This window comes from Pocillopora damicornis, chromosome 9 (genome assembly GCF_964200805.1).
Source record: "Pocillopora damicornis chromosome 9, jaPocDami1.2, whole genome shotgun sequence".
Taxonomy (NCBI): Eukaryota; Metazoa; Cnidaria; class Anthozoa; order Scleractinia; family Pocilloporidae; genus Pocillopora; species Pocillopora damicornis.
Window position 1 is genome coordinate 6137633 of NC_142678.1, and position 19543 is coordinate 6157175.

Consider the following 19543-nt stretch of genomic DNA (forward strand, 5'->3'; position numbering starts at 1 on the left):
CACAGTGTTTGAGTTGATTTATTAAGCGATGAGCTCCGATTTCGCATATACTTAATAGAAAGTTCTCATGGTTATTACAGGACGTCATACTTCCCAACGCCTCCAGAGTTTTGAGGATAATTATGCTACAAAAGCCAACTCTCAAATCCACAATTAAACGCAGATAAAAATGTACAAAATTCTAAAAGACAAAAATTATGAATAGCAGCAACTACAAGATCTGAACATGATCGGTCAAAAAAAAATTGTATTGAAATCTTTTTCGTTTACTGAATACGACTTGAACTCTTTTACCGCCATCGGCTGTCTGCACATGTATGATTACATGTAGTTATTGAAGACTTTCTTGTTTGACTATGAAGCAAAGGACTTCCTTCCTCTACTAAGTTCTTTTGTAAGAATTCCTCAAAAGAAACAGGAACGATATCAAGCGAAACCCGACTGTTATCGCCACAAGGGCATAGATATCAATAAGGAGATTTTCCTGTAAAAAAGAAAGTAAACAAAGAAAAAAGAATCTCTTTGTTAGTGATCTCTCGCAAATTTACCTCAAGCCCTAAACTTTTTCTTTTTCTTGCGGCTTGTCAACTTGCGATTGCGTTCAGCACCTTCGCAACGAAATATTACCGAGTAATTTAGTGTTAACAACTGGGTTGAAAACGTAAATTAGCCACCGTAAAGGGTAAAAAAGCTGACGTTTCGAGCGTTAGCCCTTCGTCGCAGCGATTGCTAATTTACGTTTTCAACCCAGTTGTTAACACTAAATTATCTGCTATACTCTCCCACCGACGCAGCACCACAGTTTCTTTAGAAACTTACCCCTTTATTGAAATATTGCCGAGACACTGTCCATTGTAGTATAACATCAAGGGGAATTGTGATTTTTTTTAGGTAAATAGGCCACATTTGGTAACATCACTTGGGTTTCTGAAAGTTCCTAAGCAGTTACTTTGCTTGATTCGTCTTGTGACTTCATAATACCCACCTCCTTCAATCCACGCTGTTCAATAGCTATCGATCCATTGTAAACGCAACTTGTGTAGGTCTCATTAATAGGAATTATTTTACAAGCTGGGAGGAACAAAACAGGTATAAAGACAAAAAACAAAAAATGTTATCTCTTAATTTAGGACACACACACACACACACACACAAAAAAGATCCTAAAAAAACTCACCAAGGTGCTCTCGAGTTTCCGATGAATTAATTTGTAACATCTCAAATAATTTTCACTCAGATTATGTGTTGTGTTTCTTTTGGTTTCGGAGTAGGAACTTCCGCAGTAAGTAAGAGCTCACGTAATACTTCGATGGGAAAAAGAGTGCACCTTTCTTTTAGAGAAAAAGAATGTTCCAGAAACAATATTATTCCCCTCTCCGCCATTGAAATGCATATGTGTAATTACGACGAGTCAGTTAAATGAAACGCAGAAGCTGTTTTGTAAAATGCGAGTTTTGCTCTCCGTCTTGAGAATTGAATTCAAAATGGCGAAGTGCGTAGTCGAACCCTTGGCACATTTGAAGACAATTTTGGAAGGCTGAGATACCCGTTTGGATCTCAAAACGCGGTAAATAGTGCATTTTCATATATACTTTTTAGGTTAAAAGATGAAGTGTGCCGATGACTTGAACTTATATTTAACGGCGCCTGACAACTCTGAGTTCTATTGAAGAAGAAACTCGACAAATTTACTGTAACAAATCCTGCTCTCTGATCATAAATGATTTGGTTATTTCACGTTCAAGAGAATGTCAAGGAAACGAATTTTGTTTAAAACGTAGGCGAAGAACTATTATTTTGCATATGAATTATTTTAACATCGCTACGTTCTCTTGTGCGTCGCCGTAATCAGGGTTTGCATCCAATTACGAAAAGTTACTGTTGCTGCCGATGATGAATTTGACCTTACTGGCTCTATCGCTTCGCCAGCTATTTCAGTTTCAAATTCAACTTACGGATAGGACCATAATTGTCCCACTGATTAACAACCAGAGCTTCGAATCCATAATTGAACCAGGACAGATATCTCAGCCAAGACAGCCACTCTGGAATTGTTCTGAAACATAAAACAAATGCAAAGATACATAAATAAATAAATATATAAATAAACAAACTAATAAAGGGTTGAATAAATGAACTAACTGACTAATGAACGAAAAATGAACAAATAATTAAAAACATGGTTAAAAATTTAAAATCAAAGTTTCTAAGTTATTAAAAGAAACCCAATGCACTGCTATACGCGATAGTGTTTATTCTATTCAAACGCACAAACACGCTGTACTTCTAGTGTAAGTTTGATTAATAGTTAATAACAAAGACTGAGTGGAGTCCAATTCTATCTGTAATCATGACTGATTATCAAAATCAGACAAACGCGAAGTAGGAGTCCGATTTGTTTATCACGAGTAAGTTTACAGGGAGAATCGGACATCACAAAGTCCGGTTACCAATTTATCAAAACTATAACAACACCTGAGAAAGAAACTAGACATTGGTTATAAGTTTCATAATAAGAAAAAAACAATAATTGTTTAACTTAGCGAAATGTGCAACAACGGCGCACGCACATGACGCGTTCTGTTCGCTAAGACAGGCATGACGTGTCAACCTATTACACTGTCCAATTACAAGCATGACGCTTACAGTGTCCTATGAGTGCTTACGTAGGGCTGGTGATAAACAATTACGTTCGAGAATTTGTAATAGTTTTAATTAATTTTAAAACTAGTAGGTCGCTCATTTTTTATGTTAAAGGTCTCTGTGCCAACCTCCCAAAGGAAACCAAAAAACGCTTTTTCAACCCTCATCAGAACCACAATAGCAAATGAGTTTAGAGATTATAATATATCATGATCTCTTGTCTAAGCAAACAACGATCATGCATTTACTGACCGGTTTTCAATGTAGAAGCCACCAAGTACTAATAGAGGAAGGGTCAACGGACCACTTAGCGCCGTGGAAACTGACGTCGTTGGTGAAATTGTAGATATGATGTACGCTGAAATAAAACAGAGAATTACAGAAAAATGGATTTGCTTTGTGTTGAATATCACTCAAAAACCCTTTTCTTATATACGTAAAGAGTTTTTTGAGTATAATTCAACGCAAAGTACACGTGGTGATGATTTTGAAAATATCTGTTGGTTGTGGAACTCGATCGAGCGAAGTCTTGGTCAGACTGTACTCATTAAAGGCCATGCTATAAACACTATCCTACTTTAAACTAGTGATTCCGTGTTCAAAAATGTGACGTTGATATCATTGCCCCTAACGGACACCATGTGGGTTTTTTAAATAAATAATAGTAATAATAATAACAATAACAATAATAATAATGATAACAATAATGATAATAACGTTACGAATCTAGAAAAGTTGTTCATTGTATTTGATATAACTGATATGAAATCGTCTGTGAACAAACCAAAAGAGACAGCAGCCATACTGACTAAGGCAAGTATTCCATAAGCGGCCAGAAAACGGAGCACATCTGGTCTCAAACCTTAAAAATACATATCATGTGAAGAGGACGAAAAATTAGCAATACATCAAAATTCAAAGACCTAGTTTTTCTTTTTGTGTTGAGTAAGCTGAGATGAACCTCTGTTGATGCTAGCAGTTAAGACATAACCTTAACTAAAAAGACACAATCTACGAGTAAAAAAAGTAAATAAATAAATCGGAAAAACATTCGCGAGGCTCACCAACCATCCAGTAGCCCACAGTAATCATGACCAGCGGACCAAGAAAGAACTGTGGAGACTATAAATCCGAGAAAAGTCTTATCAAAACGCATGACGTTACCATTACCAATTTTTTGTTTCTCCCCATATAAAATAAGTAGATTCCTTGTTGCCATGGGTTTGTACATGCAGTAATAAATCACAGAAGACGTCAAAATATGGTGAGAACATCAGTGACGCATTTGGCTGTGCCTCCTGTGCCACGTTTTTCCTTAGCACTTTTTGACGTCATCTGTGATCGGTTACTGAACAGAAGCACGGCAAAATGGAATTGTTTTTGTTAAAAAAGAAATCTCGAGCTCATAATCAAATAGCCAAATCCTTTAAACGGAAGTTCATCCAAGAACCCAAAAAAAAAAAAAACGCTTTAATTACACTGAGGATTTACAACTTGAAAACATTTAGCTCTTTGTTAGTTGTTTTGAGTAAATTCACCCAAGGAATAAGTGGAGTATTTGTAGTAACCGTTGAATAATTGTAAGTTCAAAAGACTTACTTCGGCTAAGGTCTTGGATAGGAAGTAAATGTCTGTACGGTACATTCTGTTGTTGTGTTCTCGTAAAAATATATTCCTTTCTATTGGAAAAGTCTACAAATAGATAAATAAATAAGGGTTAATAAATAAAAGAATGAATCAGTGGAATAAATGAAACAACGAATAAATAAATGAATGAAGGAACGAAGGAACGAACGAATGAACGAACTAATGAACGAACGAAAGAAGGAACGAATGTACGAACGAAGGAACGAACGAAGGAACGAACGAAGGAACGAACGAAGGAACGAACGAAGGAACGAACGAATGAACGAACGAATGAACGAACGAATGAACGAACGAATAAACGAACGAAGGAACGAACGAATGAACAAACGAAGGAACAAACGAAGGAACGAACGAATGAACGAACAAAGGAACGAACGAATGAACGAACGAAGGAACGAACGAATGAACAAACGAAGGAACGAACGAATGAACAAACGAAGTAACGAACGAATGAATGAAGTAGTGTTACAGTAACGAATGAGTGAATAAGTTCTTAATTTAATTGATAGAACTATCAATCGAACTGCCGGATCGGTCTAAAAAGTAGCTGATTGATGGATTGATTAATAAATCTATCGATCACTCGATAAGCTGAACAGAAGCAACTACCAACGATAATGAATAACTATTTAAAGGTATCTAACTTTTATCAAACCAAGCTAGGAAAATGATAGTCAAAACTTACGAAAGTGACTGCCGCAATGTTTGAGAAGGAGACAGATGTCACAAGGAAGAAAAAGGCCCCATAAATATTCTCAACACCGTCCTGGTCAATCGTTGTTTGGAAGAAAATAATCCCAGTAACAAGACCTATGAACTTAAAAGACAACGAAAATCATATTTTGACCCGTGATAACGAGACGGAATCACGACAGAAGCCAACAGAATTAGTTTAAAAACTGATGATGTATGTCAGAGATATAGTACTGCGTACGTAATGCAAACGATAATCGACGATTATCGTGAAAATCGTGCGTTATCGAATGCATTGTAAAGCTATCGTTCTAGCAGTCGCGAAAATGGCGAATTTTAGTTCGGTCTGATATATCATAGGACATAGTGATACATCGTTTTCGCTCCACGATCTCTTGCTTAGCGATGTACTGCCCTGTTTAACGAGATTCAGCGATCGCCTTGGAACCTATACACTTACTATGCTCTGGAAGAATCTAATGCGAAAAATGAGAACATCTCGCTTATTGGTCAGCCATGATCGCCAAAACACCGAACGGAACTGTCTGCACCAAGATGCTTTGTATCTAAAAAAAGTACATGGAGAAATTATGAAGTAAAGGATATTCGTCCCAGATAACTTTTTTGGGAGAAAAGGCGTGCAGAGATGAAAATAAAAAATATAAGGGGCTGTTTTCAAATGAATGTCGACAGCAATCAGGCATCGCATCGGGTTTCTTTCGACTTTGCTGTGCACGTGATCTGACGAAAACTAAAAGCAATTTCGGTCACTCGCGTTCTCTTGCACTCCAAGCGTTTGTCTCGCTCTCAGTTGGAGTTATCAATGGTTCCACTGTTCTGGTTTGCTGTTGTGATTACTTAACGTAATGAGAGCAGTTACTCGAATGAACTCAATGTTTGTTGCTTAAGAGCACTTAGGATTGGAATCTATGCGGGGCTCTAAAACATACATCTAGGAAGAATCTACAATACTTTCAGTGCTATCAGGAAACTAAGCGTCGACTGTACAAATGGTAGCTCTAGCAATATACACAAACGGAAATATCTTAACACATTATCATCAACTGAAAAAAAAAAATCTTACGGTGAACGTGAATTGGCGTCTTCCCTAAAAGAGTCCTACAAGATATAATAAATATTACCGTAAATGATTTAAACCATCTATCAATCATGGAAGACGAATCGAGGAAAGTGTAAACCCTGTGCATTCAAAAGCCACAAATTTCTCTTTCGGGGACTTGGAGTGGTCCTCGTCCACTGGGGAGTGGTCCTAGGGTGCCTATGTACCCCCTCCCCCACTTTTCCTTCTTTACGTAAACAACAAACAAACGTTAAAATTCGAAACGTGAAAAATCGTTCATCCAAGAATCTGCACGGCATGTACCACTCAGTCACTGCTAATCCAATGCTGGTATCCCCTTCAGTATGGTGTTCACTTTGACAGTTGGGCAAGTACCTTGCTTTGGTAAATCTCAGTCACCCCCCTTGATTACCTGTCGTTCTTGGGTCTCCGGCTTGCTGAATTCTGCTTCGCGCGCCGAGTACACGTCACATATGTCCTGAGTGAGAGGAATAAGAAAGGTTTGGCGCCTGATGATCAGAAACTCGAATTCGGGGTGACTAAAGTTCAAACTGGCTCAAAATTTTCATAAAAGTCACGCAGTAACTCCGAGTTAACGATTTGCCATATCGTTCAACCAAATCAAATCAACCTTCGTTTCAAATTATGAAGGCCATATAAAGAACACCATAATCATGCATGGCTGTTTAAGGTGATCCTACAAATGGCCCCGCTTAGAACTGTAAAATCAGAGTCATCGGGTCATATATATGATTCATGATTTCACTTTATGAACCGACCATACTCAATAACCCATCATCTGCCACAAGGAATATCATGTAACTTCCCCTATCTATACTCATATTTCAACACACTTTCCAGGAAAAAAAAAGGAAACCTTATCAGCCCAGTAGTGTTGTCTTTCTTCAACACTACTCTTAACTAAGTTAAAAGAAAAAGTGTATGGGAGGAGTTATGAATTAGTCCTTCAATGTTAAAGATATGAAACGTCTATAACCTGGACTCTTTTACGGCAGTTTTCCTCATCACCAGGTACGATTGCCAGCGTACGGATAAAATGATCAGCAGGGTTAAAATTGACTGGACATGGATAGCCTAAGCTGTAAATATTAATGAGAAAAATATTCGTTTTAATAAGAAAACGCACGCGGAAACACTTACGACCAGGAGCGAGTATTCCGGAGGTCTTCCCAAGGCGGAAATCTACTTTTTAACTTTTTTTTACTTTTTACTTTTTTTTAACTTGAGGTCTTGTGAGGTAAAAACTGGCGTGGTTTTTTTGGTGAACTAGGCCATGTCTGCAGGGTGCAGGTAAAAAGAGGACATATTTGCGAAATCAGACAAAACAGACCTTTCAAATGTGAAGTTTGTGGTATATACTGTTGTGTGAAATCTAAACAAGAGGTTATGGGGCTGAGGGGTTCGATCTTCATGGCTGAAGGTGTCACGTGGATATCGCGCTGCGCGAGACACGCGTAAATGTTTTTTTTCATTCGCCTTGTGCGCTTTACTCATTCTCTCCTCGCGCCCTCGTCCGCCCGCTAGAAAAACGCAAAACAACGATTCCTGTATCGCAGGCTACATGTCCCTCGCGTGTCTTTTTACGCCATGTAGAATGTTCACGAGAGCTAAATTTGCACCATAGGATTGGTTACTTCGAGACCTTTCGGAGATCTTCGAACACGGAAATGATCTAAATACAACTGAAAAAAAGCCAAGGCAAAAGGTCTATTTGGAGGAATCAGTCTTTCAAGTTAACTTCTCTTAGTGTGACACGACTGTTAAGATAAAAGCTCCTGACCTGTCAAAGTACTGAATGGCATCTGCTCTGGGGCCAAGGTAAGCTGTCCTTCCCTCAGCTAGCAACAGGATACTGAAGAAAATGGGATAAGGAGAAATGTTCACAACACTTGTGACTATTCTGAGTGCTGATAAATAGTTGTTTAATTGATTAACTGACTGCTACATGGATGACTACTTGAATGAATAAATGATTAAATGAATGGATCCATGGATAAATGAATGAGTGGGTTTGTAAGTGCGTGAGTGGATGAATGAATGATCATGAATGAATATATGGCTGAGTGAATAAGTCGACGAATCAATAGGTGACTGCCGTTGCTTTCTATCGCCCACTCGCCCAGAGGCGATCTTCCTCACTATCCAAAAACTCTACGAAAATGATTAATGTTACCTGTTGAACATGGCATAAACTTGAGAGGAGGGCTGATGAATGGTGCAAATTATTGTCCTTCCTTGTGCCGCCAGTTGCTGCAGTGCTGTTATCAAACTCTGAGCCATGAATGAATCAAGGCCTGAGGTTGGTTCGTCCGCAAACAGCAAAGGGGGGTCTGTGAGGATCTGACGAAGAATGGCATTGAAATATGATAACTTCCAAACGAGGAGTTTCTTTGCATCGCATTAACAGTTGCTTAATGATGGCTGAGGTAAATGACTTTGTAATTGTAGTATGTACGTAAAATAAATATTACATTCAGTGCTAAAAATATTTTTATCTACGTGAGCTATGAACAGCAATGACTCTTACAGCATCGATGAATAGCTACTGTAAACAATGCTTTCTATATGCGTTCATACCTCAGATGCAAATGACAGTCTCTTCTTTTCTCCTCCCGATATCCCGCGCAGACGTCCCGGAATTCCAATGAATGTGTCGGCGCAATTCGTCAGCCCAAGCTTTGGAGAAATGAGTTAATTTTTATTTAAATAACTTTCCATTTTGGTTTTGTATCTGATTACTGAGAAGGTGGCTCAGGTTTTATCAACTAATCAGAGGCACAAAAAATTTAACTATAGCAATCTCAGCGGATTATCCGCAAAATCCCAATTTAATATTCCTCTATACAATATCATACTCAGCGATTACTCTCATTGAATTTCCTCCCATGCCGTAAAAGTCTTCTTTGTCTCGAAGGCAACGACGATAAGATGAAAATAGCACGAGAATGAAAGAAAAGGGAAAACATGCTTAATGGGTTTGCCAATCAGGATGAGAAAGATTTTTCGAATTAAAGTCAGTTTTAATGAAAGAGTTAGCTCTTCTAACAGAGACAGACAAAAGTCTAACAGTAGCTCTACCATCTTCTTTTTAAGCTCTTCTTAATTTGAGGTTTTATGCATCTCACCTGAAGTATAACGTCCTCGACACGAGTTTTGCGCTGATTGTCAGGAACGTTCTTTTCCATGCGCAGGAAAGCCTTCAGGTAAAAATCCAGAGCATCACAATTATTCACTGGCAAAACAATCACAACGGTCAAACATTGTGCATGCTTCGTTTCGGTGGTAAAGACAAATGACAGAACCTTTTTCTGTGTTTACCGGAAACTCTACCATGAACACAACAAATAATTACTAATGCTAGCACGGCCGAGCTTATGGGCGACTTCATCACCGTGCAGTGCAAACTGTGAAAAAAGGAATCAGCAGAGTGTCATAAAACTACCACAAAGTCGGAAAAGTCTAGAACGACAACACATGTAAATCTCGGCCTTAGAAACGTCGAAATGTCCTTAGAAATTGTTAAAAACACTATGTCTCCACAGAAAAGTCGTGCTTACATTTGCAAATTAGCCATGATGCTTGTGTGTTTGACTGCCAAATCGACTAAACATGAACGTACGAGATTTCTGCTGGAAAATGTTACAGAATGCCCAAATTCTGGAAAAATGGAGAACCATGAAACAGGATTTTTCCATGTCCTTTCTCCTAACTACTCTCCCCTCTATTCTGCTTTTCTTTAGCCTCCCCCCCCCCTTAACTCAACAACAATAACTTGCTACGACGTATTCACTATATTCACCTGAAACGTGAGATGTTCCCTAACAGTGAGAGTCCCGACAAAGAGATCTTCTTGCTGGATGTAAGCAGACATAGAAGAGATCTCTGGTCCAATGGGACGATTATTTATCTCCACAGTCCCCCTTACTTCCATCTGATAGATGTTGCGGTGGGCCAGCACATTCATTAAAGTGGTTTTACCAGCACCGCTGCAGGAAAATAAAGAGACATTCTGTAAGATGAAAGCTGATCCAGGAGCTCAGATCAGCAAAAAGGCGACCTAGCTGAACGAAAAAGGTGGAGGGATCAGAGAGCCTTTTTTTTATCTTTAATGCTTTTCAGACGGACACAGGCGGGCGCAAGGTGAGGGTGACAACAATGGAAAGGGCAAAAAATATTATTTTCTTCACGCTCCACCCGCCGCTTGTCTTTGCTGGCTTAAAAGACACAAAAAGTGACCACTCTTTCGTAGGCTATATCTTACCTCGCACCCATAACAGCCAGCAAGGTACCAGCTTCAACGTTTCCGCTAACTATGGACGAAAACAAAGTTTGGAGTTACAACGAGAAAATTGGACAATTAAGAGGTTATTTTTCGTCCCCACCTCTTCCTGAAGCTTGGGAACGCTCGAAAACCTTAATTGTTGCAATCCCAATTTAGCAATTCAACTTATTAAAGCTAACTTTGGGATGATTTAGATCAGCAATGGTAAAAAATGAAGATATAAGACGTGTAAGGGTTTGGGAAGGAGTGTGATATCTGTAATTTGCGGAAGGCCTGAAGTTAAACTCGACGATGTGTTTTTCGACGGCCGTGTATTGTTGTACTATTTACGGGATAGGTCCTATTTCCAATGACTTATTAATGTCACGCTGTGAGTAAATCGAATCAGAGATCGAGGTACAGAACATGCAATGTTTATAACAGAAAAATTGCGAAATATAACGATTAAATGTCCATTCGAAGCCTATGCGAGTTCTCTGTTCTTACACCATCAAGGTAATCATGGCTCCCAGAGAGCTTTCTTTCCGTTCCCGATCAGTAGGGTATGATACGAAAAACAGGAAGCCAGACCACGAGCGGTGGTACGACCTTGAGTGGATTCAACACCGAAAACTGAAATTCATTTCATAACCTACCGTTGAACAAGATTTGCTTGCTTTTAACTACTTCGTTTTCACTTTTCCCAAACGAACAGAGTCTCTTTATAATAGACGGTCTGGGATTCTCAACAAACACTTGAATGTTTTCCCAAGAAATTGAAACCCTGTCACTCGCGTCTTCGACAACTGTGCTTGATTTTAAGCCACGTTTTGTTGACGCTGTTTCCTCTATGTTGCTCGAGATTCCGCTGTCTTTAGAAATTCTGGAATCAAATGTTGAATAGCCCGGCAACTTTGGATTTTTCTTCCTTCGAAGGAAAGGAGAACGATCCGCCATCGTTTAACTGAATCAAAAAGGCCTCTGCTCGAATTCCTCAGTTCCTCGTTGAACGTCACGCAATGGCTGTAATATCAGTTTATCTGCTTTGCCCCCAGGGGGAGGGTGAGAAAGAGTTTAAACGTGATGCGTGATTAAGGTTAAGACTTAAAGAAAAACGAGCGTGGCTCGTGAATTCATGACCCAGCGTTGGGCGTGATTTGGCTTCTGGAGTATACGTGACCCGTGAATCCCGCTCACAAGGAGATAGATTTAAAATTGCCCCTTTTAAATTTATGATGTGTGAAATGTTCTTTAAAGTACATGTGACGCGGGAATTTTTCTTAAATTTGTGCGTGAAACGGGATCAAGATCCCCCGCTTTATCTTATGCTAAAGTTACTGTATGAATTATCGATCCATTGCGATTTGGTCACATTTTGGTTAGTAAAAATACATGCAAAGTTAACTCTCAAGAAATTAGCCTGCACTGCAGGTGTCTTATTATTAGGGCAAGCGAACTTTTTAAGCTCGCGATCGTTTATCCGACCAGCCATGTTGGATTTGGAGTAAGAGTGGACGGTGGGGGTAAGGGGCGGGGGAAGGGCGAAAAGTAGTCTTCACTCCCCCCACCCCCATCCCTCTCCTTATTTTTGACCGTTGACTGCCTCCTTAGTACAAATTTCTTTCTCTCCTCAGCCTTCTGCCGCTGTTAAAATCAAAGATGGCGGCCACAGTTTTCGTGAAGAAAATACTGAGCATTCGCTCGCCAAAAATACGCCTGCTCTGCAGACTACCAAAATACGAGCTATAATTTGTTGTTCCTGCCGGCTAATGGGTTTTTGCCGGCGATCTTCAATTGGAGCCTGTTTACTTGTATGCGACCAGCTTTTTTTTCTATGCTAGAATGACGATCTTTCAGTCGATTTATTGACGTCAAAGCACGCCGGTATTAGTTCAATTCTTCTTCGGTTGCTTTCCGCATCTCGGTAAAAACGTCATGGGTTAGTTCTCTCATATTGGAATAGCACGCAAGTTTTTTCGTGATGGTCTATGCTTCGTCAGAGTGATAAAAGGATTAGTAACTAGGAAGTTTTGGGTTTCGGTAAACATAAGCAAACCGACTGTCTACGTACATAAATACGTCCGAGCTCAGAATATTAACCAAAGGAAGGGAAATTTTCTGAATTTCTAACACTCCTCAGTTTGATGCTGCACGAAGTTCAAAGCAAGAAATTACTCTTATCAACTTGAAGAAGATAATAGTGCATTCAATACATATTTTAATTAGTTTCCTTTCCTCTGGTTTTTTCTTTCCGACAGAAATTATTTCCAAAAACATTTATAATTTTCAACAAATTCATTATCTGTTGCTTGAAAGCGGAATAACGTTACCTATTGTGCCGATGCGAGAGAAACAAAAGACTGCAACATCCCGAGGAGAATATTTTGTTTCTTTATTTCCGCCGAGACGGTCAATTTGAAGCCTGGCGACATCGCCTTAACTTAGAGAAGAATGGACTACGGACTAATATCAGCCAGCCAGACGGCGTAAAACTCACCCTTTTGATCTTCAATAGGGTAAAGCTGCGCTTCAAAACGCGAATTCTTAAAAATATTTAAAATATATATACAAGAGATTTCAATGTATCTCGTCGTTTTGTTTGGCGTACCGATCTGCGAACTCAGCATCGTCATGACATTATTTTCGCCGCAGGCTGTTAACATTTAGCTGAAAGAACCAGAGATCCACCCACGAAATATCCGTTCATGTGAGTTTCATGACCTCTGGATTGAAATCACTCTATGCAAAATTAATTCGATAGAAATAGTAGACTCTACCATATTATTTATACTCCACTGCGACAAAATAATATATCTAACAACTCCTGCTGGTCAAACCAAATTGCGGTGACGTTATCATAGAGAAAAGCTAAGAGAGAAAAAGACAAAGCCAAATTGCGATTAATTAACATATAGCATATACAAACGGTATTACTTTAGAGATGTTTGTTTTTTTTTTAATTTTTTAAATCACTTGAAATCTCATAACAACATTTGATATTCTCATGAAGTTTGAGATAATTTTTCCTGGGGGTAGTTTAACAGGCTAATAAATTTCCTATTTGGCAACCTTTTTCGGTTTTGCATTTCGGTTTTCATCTATGATTACGTTATTGCAATTCATTGCAAATAATTAGGTCACCACGCAGACAGAAATACGGAAAAGACTTCCGGCCGAAAGCCATAGTATATTGGACATTATAATTCCACTAGCTTTTACCTTAGCTTAGCTTCAGGGCATTGGAACGCGCAAATGATGCCATGGTCTTTCACTGTGGAACAGAGAAAAATACGAACGGAAAGCAAAGTTAAAAAATTGTATTATTCAACGATACAAACTTTTCCTTTTTTTCCCTTTTGTCAGGCTTGTCTTCTATAATTAGAGTAACGAACTTTCTAGCCCATCCGGATTTATTTGTTTAGGCATGAAGAATGGTTGAATGGTTTTATTTATGTTGTTTTCGTATTTCGCCCACGCCTCATGCGATCAATGCCGGCGATGTTCAAATATGGCCGTAGGAAGTATTTCGAAAACTAGAAGCCAAAAGTTAGAAAATTAAATAATAATAGAGAATTGAAATCAGTGGGTTTGAATTTGAGACACTTTATGAAACGTTTAAGACTAAAATAAAAAAAAAACCCTGTATTCAATTATGCTGAAAAAATGTTTACATGCTTACACAGTTTATGATGAAGTTTGCGGTATTTTCTGGTAATGTGAGCTAAATCGATAGTTTATTCCTGTTCTTTTATGAATTAAGTAATGCGTTAAAATGAAAGAGTAGTTTTTATGGGATTAATGTGAGTTGTGATCCGTCCCTGTTTCAATTTTTGTTCGTTCTTGATCAATCGTAACGAGTTTGGGAACTACTCTTTGTGGATAGAAGGAAGGAACATTTTTTCTCAATACACATGTATGACCGGCTCCGTGAACAAGCGCTGGATTGGGCGAATTCTGAGTTCTGACTGGATGACTAAGTTGGGCACGTGGGCCTGTCGTGCCTGCGCACGCCCACGTGTGCTCCTCATGACGAGGCAAAATATTCACATTAAGTAATGTTTAGTGAGATAATAAATCATTTATAGAGCGAGCTTTCATCTTAAACTAACCATGCATTTTTCTCGTTCCAAGTAAAGAACCTGTATAATTTGACCTCGTCTGGCGCCAAAAAATAACTTAGCGAGTATTTAGTCAGCACCTGTTTGGATTTTACACATGCTCATTAACGTAAACATATCATTAGTTCTGCCTTCAAACTTTTGATAACTAAGTTTTGTTGCCGAACGCTTGAAAACATTACAACATAGGATCCTTCTGTCCAGGTAAGTTCGCACGGCATATTTTGAATTAATATTCTAAGTTCTTTAACAAGTGCGTGCTCTCTTACCTAGTTAAATGAAAATGATTCTTTTTCTTGTCCACCGATACATAACCTCTAGTTAATTTCTATGAATATGGGAAACCTACTCGTACTTAATCTAGTTGACTAGTTTACCGCAATTAATGTATGTTCGTATGGCTATGTCATTTGCAAGTGTCACAATCTTGTTTAATCCCAGAAAACAGGGCACGTATTTTTGACTGTATTTTCATAACTGAAAGAAGGACAGTTTTTTATTTCTTTTAATCGTAAAAATTGTTTAAAAATAGCTTGATTCACAAAAGATGGCCTGTGATTCCTGTCATCACGTAATGTATTTAGAGCTCATTTACAAAAACAAAGTTTGCTCTTGATATGATCGAAAATCTTTAAAGGGTAAAAGCTATTAGTTAATAGACCCCTTCAGGCGACAGGCATGTCGGCTTATAGTGTCTGCGGTTGAGATATTGCCCGAGAAATGAATATTTGGCCGGGAGGCGATGATTCGAGGACAAATGTGAAATTATGAGCCAATAGGATTGCGCGAAAATTAATGGGTGGGTTATAATGACCATTAGTTAACAAACGTAGGAAACTTTTCGTCAAGGGGGTAAATTTATAAGGAAATCGCGGTGCTGCGCAAGTGGGGGTATTACACGATAATTTGGTTTTATTACCTCAAATTATAATTTAAATTAGCCATTGTAAAGAGTTTCTTAAGCTGATGTCCCGAGCGTTAGCCCTTAATCATTCTCTCTGACGAAAGGCTAATGCTTAAAAAGTTAGCTTTGAAAACTCGTTACAGTGGTTGGTTTACATTATCAACTCAGTTGATAGGAAAGATAATTGAAGGTTAGCTTCAACGCTGACAAAGATGCGAAAGGTTTGACAATCAACCAACGTCCTTTCACAAAAGATACAAAATTCAGAACTTACCAGCGAGACTAGTTTTAAAATAATTTGTGTAATTGACTGTATATGTTGTTGTTTTGACCTGTTGATCATCTTTTCCGTGATTTAAATTTTTCATATTGACAGAATTAGATTTTGCCAATCAGAGGGATTATAAATGCGTGTTTAAATTTCGCAAGGATTTTTATTCACGCCTCTTAAATTTAGCTATTTATTTCATGTCCGCGAAAAACGCGAAATTTAGTACCAATTGAGTACGTAAAATAAAATAAAAAAGTAAATCAATTTGCTTTTTCTTTTCTGTGACTTTTTTTCTCTTTATCTTTAGGTCGTTGAACTATATACAAATAAAAATCAAAGGAAACTCAATGGTTCTGAACACCAGTGCCAGTAATCAACAGAATGTGAGTAAGCTGTCCATGATAGCACCAGTAGAATCACAATGCATTCTATGGTTAGCTGTGTTCATCGCTGAATTTCTGGCCATAATTATTCTTAACATCATCATCATTGTTGTGTTTGTGAAGAAGCGCCAGCTACTACGCCGAAGCACATACTTGATCATCCATCTGTTAGTAGTCGATCTTATAGTTGGAGCAGTGGCAGGCCCTGGATGGATCGTGGAAGATATGAGTCTATACTGTCATCAGAGCGAGGAGTACCAGTTCCCTGGTTGGTTCTCCAAAGCATCGTCTGAATTCACCATCGTCGCCTGTCTCAACCTCTTTTTCATTTCACTAGAGCGAGCACACGCCACATTTCGTCCATTCAAGCATCGTTTCCTCAAGAAATGGATTTATGCTGTGATAATCGCTATCATTTGGATAGTATACGGTGGCATACTGGTCAGTAAAGTGTTTACAATTGACGATCACTTTCGCTTTGATTGGAGTACGAGTCGCTTCCTTCCTCTGTGTGTTCTTTGTGTTTCTTATGTCAGTATATTTTTTAAACTCCGCTTCGGTCGTCATCCTCAACAAGTTGGTGCAGTCGGCTTGCGGGAAAGAAAACTGACCAAAACCTTGTTCCTTGTAACTGTAGCATCTTTATTAAGCTGCCTTCCAATGATTATCTACAACCATTTTATAGATGTTCGAATTGATTTCGACATTTCTCAGCAGCTACACTTCCATATGTATATGACATTGTTCGTAATTTACCTTGCTGGTTCACTGATTAATCCAATACTATACGCCATGCGGGTCCCAGGAGTAAGAGCAAGCGTATCACAACTATTCTGCAGGAAATAGTCTGTGAAACCCAAACAATAATCACTTCAAGATCTCCACTATCTCAGGATTTGAAGCAGTGCGCTGTTTAAATAACAGTTTGTTTAAGGCTGCTTAGCATTTTCTGCATTTTATGAGGGAAAAAATACGTTAACCAAACAGAGGCAGAAGCTAAGGAACTGGTCATTGTTTATCATTATTTATCCCCTAGGGGGGGGAGTGGGGGAATTTTGGATGTGTCACGATAAGATTTACAGACCCTCCCCCAAGGGTTCTGTAATATTCTTATGATCCCCTCCCTCATTGGAAGTTAATTGGCAATCAATTTTCTATAGACCCCCTAACACTCTTTTGATGACGACTGATTCCTTCCTCTGTTCCCCCTTAAAACCATGGGATCCCCCTAAAATCCACTTATTCCCCACCCAACCCCCCGGCGATGGAAAAAGTACTGGTCCCCAAAAATCATCGATTTCGATCAGAAGCCTTTGTGGATCGTGCTAATAAAAGTAGCATATTATGCTACTAGCATCGCTCGCCCTTTTTTCCAAATTATGCTCAAAATTGCGTTGATTTTCAGTAAAATTATGCTACTTTTTCTTTTCGGAGAAACAAACACAAACAAGTCCTATTGTAGTTTTAGTCTTAATAAAGCACCGTATATTCTTTATCTTGGATTGCACTCTTGCTCTGATTAAACACAGCTAACTACTGGTATTTTGTTGCCTATGAGAATGGGAAGTAGTACCGACGTAAATTTTACTTCTGCTGTGCGCAGTCCTATGGACGGAAAACGACCCTAGGGCATCACAAAATTCAAATTAGAGTGAACCATCGACTGAACTTGGAAATAATCAGTCTACGAGACAAGCAAGTCGTGAATCTGATAGCATTTCCTTAAAAAAAAAATTATGCTGATTATTACACGCCATCCACTTTTTAAATTCAATTTCATTGCGCGATGAAATCAAAATATCGCGCGATAAATGATAAATTATCGCGCGATAAATATTTTTTTATCGCGCGATAAATGGGAAACTTGTTTGGTCGCAGGTGATCGGCTATCACGCACGTTGTTTCCGTGAATGACAATGGCCGCCACAGTTGAGGAAGTATGTTTCGAGGTCAATAGTTCGTTTTATTTTCGTTAAAAGATTAAGGAGTACTTTGCAATACTTCTACGACACATAGCTCTGTAAGTCAGTACAATAAACCTTGATTTTGCAAGGTGTTGTGCCCTTGAGACGTGTGGGGAAAAAAATGTGTGCTCCGCTTTTAGGTTTGACTAAATCTATATATAATTTCTTTTTAATTGCGTGATAATATTTCTTTTTAATCGCGGGGATAATTTATCATTTAGCGCGCGATAATTTGATTTTATCGCGCGGTATTTTGATTTTATCGCGCGATAAAATTGAATTTAAAAAGTGAATTGTCCTTTATGGGCCACCGTATCTATGGGCCATTATAAAATAGTTCCAAAATTAGGTGATAAAGTTGCTCAGTTGATAAGGGCCCAATCGATCACCGTTACGTAATCTAAGTATCTAAAGCGAGGAAAAACCACATTTTGGCCTGAAGGATTGTGGGAAAGAGAGGTTGCATTTTTGTCACGTGGATTCGCTGTTGATTAAGTGCTCATCAAGTTAGCAAGACCTCAAGATAGCCAGACTACACTGCACAAATGAGGCATGCAATAATTTTTTCCCTAAAACTCTTGATACAGGAAGTATTCGGTTGTTGTAATTTAGTTTGTGGTGTTCCATTCCTTTAGATTGCGTTTACATCGATTGATAATCATTGCTTGTTATTTTGGCAGTTGATTTAGAGATCGATTCATCTCATGTGAAGATAGCAGGCCACAAAAAAAGAGTTTTGTTCGAGAATACCAAAAGGAGCAAAAATTAAGAGAAATCAGACAAAAAAACCTCTCTGATAGACAAGGTGGTTTAGTCGAATCAGGTCATGTCCACTTCTTTTCCCCATCCCTCCCGTCCCTTCCCAGTCTGATGCATTCCTTATGTACCGTTGCACTTATGTCCTCTTATTGCAGATATGTTCTCTGACGTAATGTGATACAGTGGCCAATCATATCCTGCGATCTATCGAGCAACACGTGGCTTGGGACTGGTTAAGAGACTCCGTTGTTGTTATGTCTTCAAGCAAAAGTACTCATTCAAGGGGGTCGGGATAAGTGGAAAATTTGACCAGTATTTTCCAGTAACTGACCTGAGGAAAACATGCTGTTCGCATGATCACTGCGAACCGAATCATTGGTCTCTCATATTGCTTTCCTTGAAGTTCTATCGTTCCTTCGTTAACGCAGAGTGATCGCATCGTTGTTAAAACCTAAACGTGGAAGAACAATTTGCTGTGCGTGAATAACAAAGCGACTTTCGACCAAAGGATGCGTTATTGTTCACGTTTTATTTGCAGCCTTGCTTTATTTACAGTCTTGATTGCTCGACTTGCGACTTCAATGACAACATTTTAGCCACAAACTAAGACAAAAGCACAGTGTGGCGTCATATCACAATTGCTTTATTTTCTTTAATAGTTGAAGATCATAGGTAATGGTTCGTCGACATAAAATTATATATTTTTGACACTTCACCTGATCTGCCGGAGGTGAGATCGACTGAGAAGTCCAAGTTGTGATTATTTGTCTGCGTCACGAAGTCTTCCTTCAGTCACAG

The 19543-nt window shown here is 38.7% G+C and overlaps 1 protein-coding gene and 1 non-coding gene across 2 annotated transcripts; one reads left to right on the forward strand and one right to left on the reverse strand.

Annotated features, from left to right (window-relative positions):
• Nucleotides 1-11399, reverse strand: LOC113684475 (protein white). Its single transcript, XM_027201853.2, has 19 exons — nucleotides 11003-11399; nucleotides 10347-10395; nucleotides 9885-10071; nucleotides 9211-9282; nucleotides 8663-8761; nucleotides 8259-8425; nucleotides 7866-7937; nucleotides 7062-7164; nucleotides 6477-6542; nucleotides 6068-6102; nucleotides 5444-5549; nucleotides 4976-5107; nucleotides 4243-4335; nucleotides 3708-3765; nucleotides 3428-3505; nucleotides 2896-3001; nucleotides 1956-2056; nucleotides 986-1071; nucleotides 1-484 (listed from the first exon to the last, which is right to left on the reverse strand). Exons 1-19 carry the CDS (start codon nucleotides 11301-11303, stop codon nucleotides 383-385), a joined length of 2013 nt encoding a protein of 670 aa, XP_027057654.2. The 5' UTR covers nucleotides 11304-11399; the 3' UTR covers nucleotides 1-382.
• A 2685-nt stretch (nucleotides 11400-14084) lies between these two features.
• LOC113684473 (uncharacterized) lies at nucleotides 14085-17562 on the forward strand. Its single transcript, XR_016179678.1, has 2 exons — nucleotides 14085-14668; nucleotides 15947-17562. It is a non-coding gene; the product is annotated as an uncharacterized LOC113684473 (transcript).
• The last annotated feature ends 1981 nt before the right edge of the window (nucleotides 17563-19543 follow it).

What these genes read in the sequence shown, in the direction of transcription:
- LOC113684475 (XM_027201853.2), bottom strand. Translation starts at nt 11,303, where the DNA reads ATGGCGGATCGTTCTCCTTTCCTTCGAAGGAAGAAAAATCCAAAGTTG. An exon ending in GGGAACATCTCACGTTTCAG is followed by an intron (nt 9,283 to 9,884) that starts GTGAATATAGTG and finishes TTTTACCTGAAG; the next exon opens with GCTTTCCTGCGCATGGAAAA. An exon ending in GGCTTCTACATTGAAAACCG is followed by an intron (nt 2,057 to 2,895) that starts GTCAGTAAATGC and finishes TTTATGTTTCAG; the next exon opens with AACAATTCCAGAGTGGCTGT.